Consider the following 12,233-nt stretch of genomic DNA (forward strand, 5'->3'; position numbering starts at 1 on the left):
TCACAGCTTTGGTACAACCATCTTTTATAGTGGGCAGGAAAACAGATTTTGGATTCTCTAAACCAACTAACCATTTGGTTGAAAACAAAATATTCAATAAAACACCCTACAAATACCAAACATGACCTACAAAATCCTTAATCACTAGCAGGGGAGAACTGGTTCTAAAAACAACAACAACAACAACAACAACAGAAACAACCAAACAAAACCCTGTGTATCCTGGTGGAGGTCTAAGCTAGTTTGCAAAACAAAACAAAACAAAAAGACAAAAATAACAGGTTAGAGTTCTTCTGATCCTATCTAGGATTATCTTGCAAGAAGAGGGATTAAATACAATCTTGGTGCATGGAAAGTCACAATGACAATTAGGTTAAAAAAATAAACCTCTAGCCTTTAGGCTAAATCAGCTTGCCCTAATGAACTTCAGAGATGCGCTCAAATGTTATCTTTATTTGGGATTTCTGAAGCAGAATTTAATACCACTTAAAAAGAAAATTCAATGATAAAGAAAAATTTGTACTAAATTATTTTCAGCTTTTACTTTCCATGTTTGCCAATTTATATGACATTAGAAATTACTTTAATATTCTGTATCCTGGGGAATACAATTTCAATTATACAGGATAAAAAAATAAATTTTGAAGTATCCCTTAAGCACTTTGATAGGGGAGTATTCATTGGAAATTATTCTATAAAAACTGTAAGACATTTCTGAATAAATACTCAATTTTCCATAGGATTTGAGGATAAGTTCACATTGAAAGATTGGATTGTATACCACAGATGTATACTGTTTAACCATTTGGAATTAGAAATTTGATGAACTGTCAAATCATATGGATGCTGATGAATTTATTCACGTTGAAGAAGTCATGCAAGATAAGCATCTCCTCTTTCTTAGAGCACCATCATCCCAAGAGAGAACAGAACATAACCTCTACCAAATTTCTGACATTAAAAAAGAAATCATGCTCTTCAGCAATGAAACTAGAAGACAGTTGTCTAAATGCCTGAGATCTTTGACTCAAAAACATGTTCTCATTTTGAGTTTTAATAACTTTTACCAACTCACAGCTATTAGAAGTTATATAAGGAAGGACATGACGGTTATTTCTGATTATAGAATATTCGCTAAGATTCCTATCATTTGAATCAATCAGTCCACTTGAGAGTATTTTATTCTTATCTAAGGTTAATTTTGTTGTATACAAAAAACCTTGTATGGAGTAAAATTTTCACATGTTATATAAGGATTTTCTTAAAACATGGCCTTTATGTTAAGAACTTTGCCTATGGGTGATAGGTATTTTAGTTGGTTTTGATTCTCATTCAGTTCTAAAAATAAGATTCTATTTACCCTTTTGAAAGGTGCCAATGGTACATAAAGGCCAAAATGAAGTCAGAAGAGAAGAGAAGAAACCACTTACAGCAGAATGGGCATTGTAAGTACCGTGACTCTTCCATTGCTTTACATTGTTCCAGCCCTCAAGAGTTCATTTTAAACTTACATCCACTGAGTTGAAAAAAACTGAAAAAGTGTACTTCCAACCTTTCAGCATTAAGAGTTTTCATCTGGTTTCCAGGTTTGTTTGTTGAAATTGCACCTGCTTCTCATTAAATGATAGTACTTTTTCACTAATTCTGCTTGCTGGAAAACATGAAGACTGAATATGCTAAAAATACAAGATGACTGCTTGTTTCTAGTTATTTACCATTCACAGTGGCTCCTGAATGTGAGCTGGCTTTATTTAGTAGAGCATTAGCCATAGAAATATTAAGGAATTTTTATTCCTTCTTGTAGGGACTGTCATTTAAACATATAACAAATCAATTTACAATTCATTAACACTAAAAAAGAAAATCAGCTCTTTAACTTTTAGAATATGTATGAAATCCTTGAGCTGACTACAAGGTTATATTCATTTGTAGAATCTCTTCCCAAGTAAGCTATAATTACCACTATGGTTGGTTTGATAATTGCCACCCTCTCTTCCCCAACGCCCACTTCCACCTCCACCTCCACCTCCACCTCCAAATGGCAGACTACTTTGTCAAGACAGTTTCTCTGTTGTGAGACTCTGAATTAACAAGAAAGGGGTGTTCTCTGATTAACCGCAGTGTAGAGATAAAGTGTGAGGCACGTTATTTAACTCTATAAACTCATCTTTACTTCAAATTGAGCAAAAGGAATAAGGGACTTTTCAATCTATAACATTCTCTGAAGGGGGCAGAAAGGATTGAAGTGAGGATATTATAAACTAGAGGGATGGTTTAGGGCTATTTCTAGGCTCACAAGATTCTTCAGTGGTCTACAGACTATCTGCATTAGAATATTCCATCCTCACTCACTGAAGTACTGACCAGAAAGTCCATGGTAGGGCCAAGACATATGCATTTTAAGCAAGGTCTTCCTAGTTGCTCCTTTTTTTAACAATACATTTGAGGCTCACCGCACTGGCAGAGAGCAGAAAGTTCAGACAGCCACTACCAGCCATGGGATGAGCTGGAAACGCTGTGAACAGTGGCAGAAAACCAGATCCAAACACCTGGACAGATGACACATGCCGAGCAACCTCAAGGTTCACTGCAGGGCATTTAGTACTGAAATGCAGAGGAAAAAGATGCTCCTGAGGTATTTATTATCTGTTTTCCAACTAGCAGTTTAGCATAAACTAAACCAGATGGGCCCAGCAAGAAGCAGTGAAAATAACCTAAGGCAGCCACAGAAGTGAAAGAAAGATAACAAACCGATGTTTAAAAAGCCATGGATAAGTTAAATAAGTAACTAGATAGTTAAAATTGGAGTTAAGTGTTTTTTTTTCCCTATACTACGTATATTGTGTTTGCAAAAAAAAAGTGATATTAACACCTTAAATCCAATTAGACACCACTAATCATCTAATAGTAGCCACTGGATTTGCGTTTAGATTTTTCAATCTGAAACCACAACTCCCATTTAGTTATAAAGATATCATAAGAAATATGGACCAGAGGTAAAGATGATCTGATGATCTCTTTTCCTCCAATCTAAACTTTGGGAAGTCAAGAAAAGCACAGTATTTCAGAATCATTGTCAGGTCTACGTATGCCTACAATGCTTTACTGGCGATATTTTGGAAACTGCTAATATTCTCATGGGTGCATATCTGGTAGCAGGAGACAGTAGGCAAAAAGTTATGAAAGAAGGCAACAGGCATAGAACTCATGAAGCAAATTCTGCTAATAACAGACATTTCGTCACGTCCTCTAAACTCACTTGATCACTTTTTCTTTGTTTCCTTTTGAGATTTTCTTGCAAGAGCATGTTTCTAAGGAAACTTAGCCAACACTTAACTCAGGGTTTTCAAAATCAAAAGCAACAAAACCAAATATCATCCATCCACTATGCCACGGATTTGTATTGATCTTTTAATCCCTACTAATTCAAATTTAATAAAGGTTTGCTGTGTGGTTATTACCTATAAAACCATACCTAAGGTATTTGGAAAGATATAAAGATGTGTAAGAGATGATCTGTCCTCCAGGAGCTAGCAATCTAACCTGGGAAACAGAAACCAACCAGCAAACCAAGGAATGTCCACAGGCAGTCTGTGACTTCTTCAGATACTGGAAGAAGTTGTGAATGAATATATAATCACACATTCAAGTTTTCTACCATCCCTATTCATCATCCTAACTGCCGGTGGGCTGTGAGCCCTCCACGCCTTTCAAGGAGAGTAGCAGCTACACAGACAGTGACCAGATTTGGGCCTTAGATTCCCACCCTTAACTTCAGCACAGACAGGGGGTCCTTTCAGGACCATGTGCAGTCGGGCTATGAAAGCAACCACAAGACCAGGAAGGGCTGATGTCCATTGTCATTGTCCATGGATCTGTTCTTTATTGCCTGAGAGTTTCTGAACTGAGGCATGAGTTTGGAAAACCCAGTGCCTAGTGCTAGTACGAAGGGTTCAGGAAGGACACTAATAGGCTTTCTTGTTTTGGGGGGAAGGCTTATGTCTTTCTCCCCCATGTCCTGAGCTAGATCAGGTATGAAATATGGGTTGTTAGTGAATAAGTGAGCTGATTAAACATTTTACAGAGATATCATAAATATGTTTTCTGGAATCTGTCAGCTCACTCTCTATTAAATCACCAGATCATTTTACATTAACAGGTAAATAAATTTTTGATTTTAAGTACTCAAAGCTTTAATGGGGGGGTGAGAAGGAGTGGGACAAAAAGAAAAGAGAATTAAATTTAAATAATTAACAATAATGACTACTTTAGTATGTCAATCCTTGTTTTAAACATACACAAGATGTATAATTACTAAAATATTTTAAACTAAATCAATCTTTTATTTTGTTGCAGTACGTTTCCCAGGAATTAAAACTTACATAGATCCAGATACATATGAAGACCCATCCCTAGCAGTTCATGAATTTGCAAAGGAGATTGATCCCTCAAGAATTCGCATTGAGAGAGTCATTGGGGCAGGTAAACACAAAATCTGTACTTTTGAAGATAAGATTCCTTGATGGTTTTGTGACTGGTTTATCAACACTATATTTTAAATCTTAGTAGTTGTAGTCATTGAATATTTTTAAGAAATGAGAAGTAAAATTTTCTTATATATGTTATTTTTTAAAGTATTGTAAGCACGTAAATTCATTTTCTAAGCAATGAGAGAATTCACAAATGTTATTTTTAACTCCTGTACTCTTCTTTCAGTATAGAGATAACTTACAATGAAACGAGAGTGATGCAGGAATTTATTTTGAAGATGCAACTTCAGGAGTTTTTCATAAGTTATTATAGATTTACTCAGACCCCAACATTTATAGACATATACTATAATTAGTATTCATATTGATGACCTTGAGGCTCTGCAAGATCCAGAAGTGTTCTGAAAATCACTGAGGATAAAATTAGCTTCAGTATAATGTTTTATGTCATTTCAATGCTAATTAGTGATTTTCCCTATGTAGAATGTTCAAACAGAACACTATTTTATTCAACTGTTCTGGATAAATACAAATTTATTGCGAATTAGCCCCCAACGGTTTACTCTGTACGTTACTTAGGGCAGAGGCTAAGCTGATGTAACAAAGAGACCCCAGAATATTTATTCCTCTTTCAAATCCTTGACCTAAGGTATATAGTCCATGTTAGCAAAGGAGCTGTTATTCAGGAGGTCTTGAAAGGACCCAAGTTCCTTTTACTCTTTGCTCTGCCTTCCCTTAGTGTGTCATCCTCCCCTGAATGGTCAAAGCCTTCCAGCCTGTGAGAAGGAAAGAGTTCAGTCTTTTTCTTTTTTTTTTTGGCTTTGTCTTGAAGGCAATAACATGGAAATTACAAACATGTCTATTCACATCTCAGTGGTCCAAATGCAATTACCTGGGCACCCAGAGAGAGAGTTTGATATATAATCTCTGACTGGGCAGCCATGCATGCAGCTAAGAAGGGGAGGGAAAAAGTATAAGTTGAGAAGGGAGACTGGATCCTGAACAGGGGAATTGGTCTCCCCTAGATACTGGATATCTGTGTAATCCTTGGGAGAGAACAGAACATACAAAAGCATGGCCATTCCAGCCAGGTTCATGTCTTTGCAAAGGCAAAAGAAAGCAGCTGATTATCCTTTGTCTATTTCCAAAGCCCTTCTTCACCAGAGGACCAGCTGCAAAGTCTGCAGGGTCCAATGCAAATTGAAAATGTACCCATCACCCGGTGATGGGTATTAAGGAGGGCACGTGTTGGGATGAGCACTGGGTGTTATATGCAACCAATGAATCATTGAACACTACATCAAAAACTTATGAGGTACTATATGCTGGCTAATTGAACATAAAAACAAAATGAAAATGTAGAGTCTCTTGTTAAAAGTTGTTCAGAATTTCTGAAGCTTAGAGCTTTAAGCAAATGACAGGGTCCTTCTAAACTCAAGACTCTGAATGACTACTCCCATTAAGTGGACTCTATTCCCCAGATACACAGAAATCTAGCGCTATACAAGAATTCCAGAGACCATTTGGAGAGTGCCCTTCCTTATATCACTTCATTCCCCATGCACAGTGGATCATCTCATCTCCTGCAAGGCCAGATCTCCCTTTGAAAGCCAGCACAAGGGGCCTATAGACTTAATCCTAATGCTCACAGCTGAAAAGGCTGTCTTATCAGAAAGATTAAGAACCTGGAATGAAATCAGATTCTCTATTCTCTTCTGTTGAACATAAAGCACATCAATGGGCATTAAAGGTATAATTGAAAGAGTGATTGCATTATATTCATTTAGTTTGGGGATTCATTTACTTAAGACAGCAGAGGAACAGAGGAGAGAGGAGGCCAAATAATTCCATTGCACCCTACGTTTGGCTTTCATCCTCTGGTCCCCAAGAAAAAGTGTTATGTTTTATACTTCAGTGTTCAGTCCTCACGTAGAAACAGCAGAAGCATTTTCCATTAGAGCCCTTTGTGCATAAATTAAATGCCAGTGTCTGAAATCATAATGTTGAGAAATAAAATCAAATATCTAAGTGTTAACAAATAAATAAATTATTTTTGTTTTTAGTTTGTAGGTTTTCTTCAACCAACATGTAAATTTTACCCTAAAAAAGTATAACATATTGCCAAAGCAAACAGTAACTGTTAAAGAGACTCCTTTAATATCATATTCCCCCTTCCTTGTCTAACCTTGAATAAGTTATATTGGGACTCCTCTCATTTGGCAAAGACAGAATATCTAAACCTTGTAGTCAATCCTATACATCAGTGTCTCCTTTTTATATTTATTCATCTTTGGTTATTTCAACTTTCAAACAATATGCTCTTTTTATTGCCCATAGTCAGAAAAATCATAAAATTGCTTTATGAGACAAAGTTGTAACATAACTTTCCTCTTTGCATTCCTGGCCAGTACTACTTTGGTAATTAACCCCATTATGTCATGTTCCTAAAACTCTATTTATAGGTGGAAAAAATTAGTGAATGTGTGGACATTTCTCATAACAACAGTGTGAAAAAAGCACTGTTTGGTCAAACTAAAGAAGAATTAATAGAATTATGTTAACATCTATGATGTAATTACACAACTGGTTACTTGCCTGACATTTTACTGTAAATATTTTCCTTAGGTTGTCTTATATCCTTTAGTTTTTTCCCACCTATTTAATTTTTTCTTCTCCAACTCCTACTTTCTCATCATCTGTGTGCATTAGGTATTCCCCTTGGAAATGTAAATTAAATGACTTAAGTGGCAGTGTAGACACTGGACAGAGGTGTGTTGGAGTGAGGGAGATGGGAGAGAGGCAAGATATCAGGTCTTAGTAATTGTCAGGGGAAAGATATTTAGGTCTGATTAAAGCACTGAAAGTAGAGATAGCCATAGAGAGGATACCTATGTGTAATCCACATAGAGGATATCTATGTGTAATAGGAATTCACAATTCATTACTGAGAAAAATCAGTAAGACCTACATGGCTTTTGGTGAAAAAATAGTTAAAAATGCTGTTCTGGGCTCTGTCCAGAGTAGTGAAATATGCCAACTTCATGCAGAGAGGAGCCTACAGAGTCAGGTTGTGGGTAGGCAGCAGGTATAGTTAGTAGGCCTCTGACTTCTGGGGTTCCTTTAGTGGGATTAGACTATAGATGAAAGAGAGAAAAAAAAGCTGAGGATTGATAAAGCCTGTGTTCCCTACAGGCTCATGCTTTTGATTCAGATCAGGTCTAGATAAGGGTGAGTGGTCCAATTTGAATAGTTCCCAAAGTTGACTTAAATTTAGAAATTAAGTTGAAACAGAGCTTTGGAGTCAAACAAAATAGTTGAGTAGTGATTCTGTGATTTAACAGTTGCATGATTTGGGCCAAATTCTGGGCTTCAGTTTCCTCATCTGTAAAATGGGTATATACTACCTACCTTCTGGAGTTGTTGTCAGGCTTAATTGACATATATATCTATAAACATCTGACATTCAGCACAAGGGATGCAACAAATCATCCTGGCCTGTCTCCTCTAGTGTATTTTATCGTTGAAGCCTTAATATAAATAGATATCTCACTTGTGAAATTGAATTTTAACCCTTCGTAATGATAATGCTTTCCCTGGCCACTTCCCTTTGGAGATTCTTTAATTCTGATGATGATGATGATTAAAACTTGTTTTTTATTCAGCACCTACTCAAGGCCTGGCCCTGTGTTAAGTGCTTTTCATATATTTTCTTGTAAAATTGTCATAATAATCCCATGAGGTAGATAGTATTATTCTCATTTCTAGATGAAGAATGAGATGAAGAAAGAGTAAGTGACTTGCTCAACATTATAAGACTAGGTAGTAGAAGACCTGGGGTTTAAACCCAGCTGTGACTGACTCCCAAAATTATTTCTGAGACCAAAGAAATAATGCTTCCAATAAATAAAGAGGCAGAACATTAAGCCTTTTTATGGTGGGGGTGGGGAGGCACTTTTATGTACAAGGCTGTTATTTGCTGCTGGCCAATGGGTCCTACTAGAATTCTTTTCCTTGTGTTTTGCTCTAAAGAACAAATGTCATTCTAATGCCAGTATTGTTAAATGCCATTTATTGCTTGTATTTACATTTCTAAAATTTGCCTTCTCCTTCTTAAATAAAGGTATGTCTTTCTAGAATATTAAAAGCCCTAATTTAACTAATGATAAGAGTATTCAGAATAAGTAAAGCATCTTTGAGCAATTGACTTATCATTGTAATTCAAATGAACTGTCTCAGAGAAAAATTAGCAAATCTCATATTGATGCAATAAATAGCATCTTTTCTGGGTTTTTTTGGTTTTTTTTGTTTTTTTAAAGAATGCCTTCCAGGCTTCTAATTGGGAGACACAGTATATAATCATTAAATATTCCTTAAATTAGTTGTTAAAAAATGAACCCCAAAATAGCTACATTAAAGTTTTAAGACAGAAAAAAGCATAGGAAATGATATCACATTTAATCTGTAATATATCTTAACATGTTCACTGAGTAATGTTTGTTAGATGGCTAATATCTCCTTATAAAAGGCACGGTGCTAATTGGTTTTTTTTTATATTAAGTCACTATGCTTATCAAAAACATATGTAATCAACCTGTCTTCCACAACCTTTGTCCTGGGATTTTCAACTTTATAACCACCTGAATATTATGTGACAAATACTTAGAAAATTTATTCAATATCTAGGCTGAATATACACATACACACACACACATACACACACACACACACACACACACACACACATATATATACATAAAATCCCTTATCTTTCACTGTAAATTTTACTTTTTTTTTTTAAATGAGTTTTCTAGGACAGTTTTGTTTTTTTTTTTTTTGTATATCACTATTCTATTTAATAGTGGCAGCTTATCTTTGTTCATCAATACAGGCCTGAATTTCCATGAAAATGCACATTTCCATTTAAATGAAGTGAGCAGCCCTGTTGCATAGGAGACTATCAAGATCATCTATCTTCTTTGACTTTTTGCATCATAAAATGAAATACTGTGGCCAGAGAACTGTAAAACAGAAATTCCCAGGCTAAAAGAACCAAGTCAGATTAGGATAGAATCATTATTTTACACATATTTTGAGAGATAATGAGAAAACGGGTAAACTGAATTTTAATCATGGGCTGGAAAAGGTCATCGAAAGGCTTTCCCTTTTTCAGGGCAGTACTGAACCTAAACCATTATAAGAAAAACTTGCCTTGCTGAGTATCTATAATTTTGAAACATTATTCCATTGAAAAAATCATTCTTGTGTCTCTAAGCCCATAGGGCACCCTCTTATATTTGACCTTCCCTCTTTCCCTAGTCTCAGCGGAAATGCATAATATCTCCCTGTCATTCATATTCTGTTCCTTTATCTATACAGAACTCATTATTGCCTCTACTATCAGCCTTCTTTTCTCTTGGCTTAGTGTCACCATATTTTTTCTCTTTCTAGAATAGTCCAGGAAGCTTTAACTGTTGGTTTCTCAGCAATCATCTGCAGGTAAAAGAAAGTCAAAAGGACAACAAAAAGGATATAAAAAGTGAATGACAAACCAGTGATTTATTCAGCCTAATATTTGGTTCTGTTATTGCCTTCTCTTTTGAGGTCATAGTTGTACTTGTTAATGTGCAAGGCAAAGTGCTTACTTTCTGGGCCACTCCTAATTCTCTGCTGCCATCCCCCAACTAGCCTTTCAAGAATCTACTCTTTTTTCAATTATCCTAAAGGAACTCTCTCATTCCCTGTATGATTTTGTTCCTCTTCTTCAACTGTATTGTATTTTTTGCAACATGACAAGAGGAGTGTAGGCATTTTTCCAGATGTGGTTTCACAATTCACTTTTTATAAGAAGAAATTTGAGTTTATGGCCTGTTTTTTCCATATTTGATGAGATGATCTCAAATGCAAATGTCGTCTTGTCTGTCAGTTGAAAAGATTTATGGTAGAGGTCAGATTAATTTTCTTTTCTATCCTTAGAAACTCCTTTGCCCAACCAATTAGACTGAAAATAAGATCAACAGTAGATTCTGGCAAGACATTTGTGCCTTTTACTCAAGAATTTCATAGCATTCTAAATCAAATGATGTAATGAAAGATGGGCTTTATCCATTCTCCCTGGACATTATAATATGAATAAAAGGAACAGACAAGAGCCAGACAGACCCAGGCTTGAATCAGTTTTACTATTAATTCACTCCATAACCTTCAGCAATTTAGTAATCTCTCAGAAATTTGATCTGCTCACCTAAAAAATGGATTCATAATAATAAAAATAGCTATCTTGTAGAATTAATGTAAAATTTAAAGATGACACATACTGAGGCTCTGTCATAGAGTAGACACTCAGTTAAAGGGCAGAAACATGACTATTGGGTTAAAAATAGTTTCTATATTCAGTTGAAATGGCTAAGAAGAATGGTACTCTATACTCAACTCTTAAAATACTTTTGATATAAACATCTGCCCATACAAAATTCCATTGCCAATACCATAGTAACTGTAATGATATATATGATTTTCAGAGTCAGTTGAAAATTAGTAATTAGAAATGAAGTTTCATTTTTATCAGTACATTAAGAGGTATGCCCGTATGAGCAAATTCTTTCCTTTTTTGTTTTTCTTTTTAATTAAACTCAAAACTTAAATTCCTTCTGTATCTTGTGAGGTTATATTGTGTGTGTGTCTGTGTGTGTGTGTGTGTGTGTGTGTTTATTTTTACTTTAAACTTAACAATCATATGATGAAATGACTTTAACAAAAGAAAATTTACTTCAATATCTTAATGTAAAACCATTGTAAACTAGTCTTATCAATTTATTCCTGGAATATCTAAAAAATTAGTAGGTTGATTTATCAAAGATAGGACTATATATCAATTTCATAGACTTTAATTTATTTACTTGTATTTCAACACTCCACATCTTATTTGGGAGGGCCATTCAGTGTACATTTGCTATCTTACACATGCTTTTCCTACTCGTGCAAGATGCCTCATCCTAGTAGTTATTTGAGAAATGCTTGTAAATAAATAAAAAAATGAGTAATTAAGTGAATGACTAGAAGAATATAGAATAATTTCTAAGTAATTCCTTTAAATGACTATGTCTATCTGATAATCAACAAAAATGCTAACATGGAAGGTAAGTTAAAGGACAACACAATAAATCTGATATAAAATCACATAATATATGTAAAGTAAAAGTAAGGGGGAAGAACAAATTTATAGAGGACAATTGTGAATTATAGTAGTTGCAATACTTTATGTTAATAATTGACTTGATAAATCAGACCAAACTAATAGAACTTATTATATGCCTTTGCATTTGCATAGTGAAATACAGGATCTTACAGAAAAGAGTCCATTGTAATTTTACTTTCTATTGAGTTTGTGTAACAGATGAGGTAATTTGGAAGAGTTTTTTATTAGTTACAAAGAACTTAGTAATTTTCCAAACTTTGATAAATATTTTTATAAATATTGATAAAATATTTGGCAAAATGAAGAAAACTTGGCATCTCTTTTCAAAAAAGTACTCCAAGGAGATAGGGGAACTCTGGGTACATCTTGTATAGAAAGAAAAAAAAAAATGATACATTCTCTTAAGGCTAAGGGCCACAAGAAAACCTACACATCATCAACAATTTTTGTCCCTTATATATCATTAATTATCTCTTGCTACATAACAAATCACCCGAAAACTTAAAACAAGAACACTTATTTATCTTACAGTTCCTATGGGTCAGGAA

General features: G+C 34.8%; 1 protein-coding gene across 14 annotated transcripts in view; it reads left to right on the forward strand.

The window, feature by feature from the left end:
* Nucleotides 1-12,233, forward strand: part of EPHA6 (EPH receptor A6) — an 811,402-nt gene that overhangs the window by 583,726 nt on the left and 215,443 nt on the right. For all 14 annotated transcript variants that reach the window (XR_004299778.1, XM_032406359.1, XM_032406369.1 and 11 more), the window contains 2 exons: nucleotides 1,372-1,445; nucleotides 4,357-4,482. Coding sequence is in view for 13 of the 14 variants with exons in the window: in XM_032406359.1 (XP_032262250.1) it covers nucleotides 1,372-1,445; nucleotides 4,357-4,482 (200 nt within the window). In the remaining variant the exon portion in view is untranslated. The remainder of the gene's footprint in view (nucleotides 1-1,371; nucleotides 1,446-4,356; nucleotides 4,483-12,233) is intronic.

The sequence above is a fragment of the Phoca vitulina genome, unplaced genomic scaffold, assembly GCF_004348235.1.
Source record: "Phoca vitulina isolate PV1807 unplaced genomic scaffold, GSC_HSeal_1.0 scaffold8, whole genome shotgun sequence".
In the NCBI taxonomy this organism is placed as follows: Eukaryota; Metazoa; Chordata; class Mammalia; order Carnivora; family Phocidae; genus Phoca; species Phoca vitulina.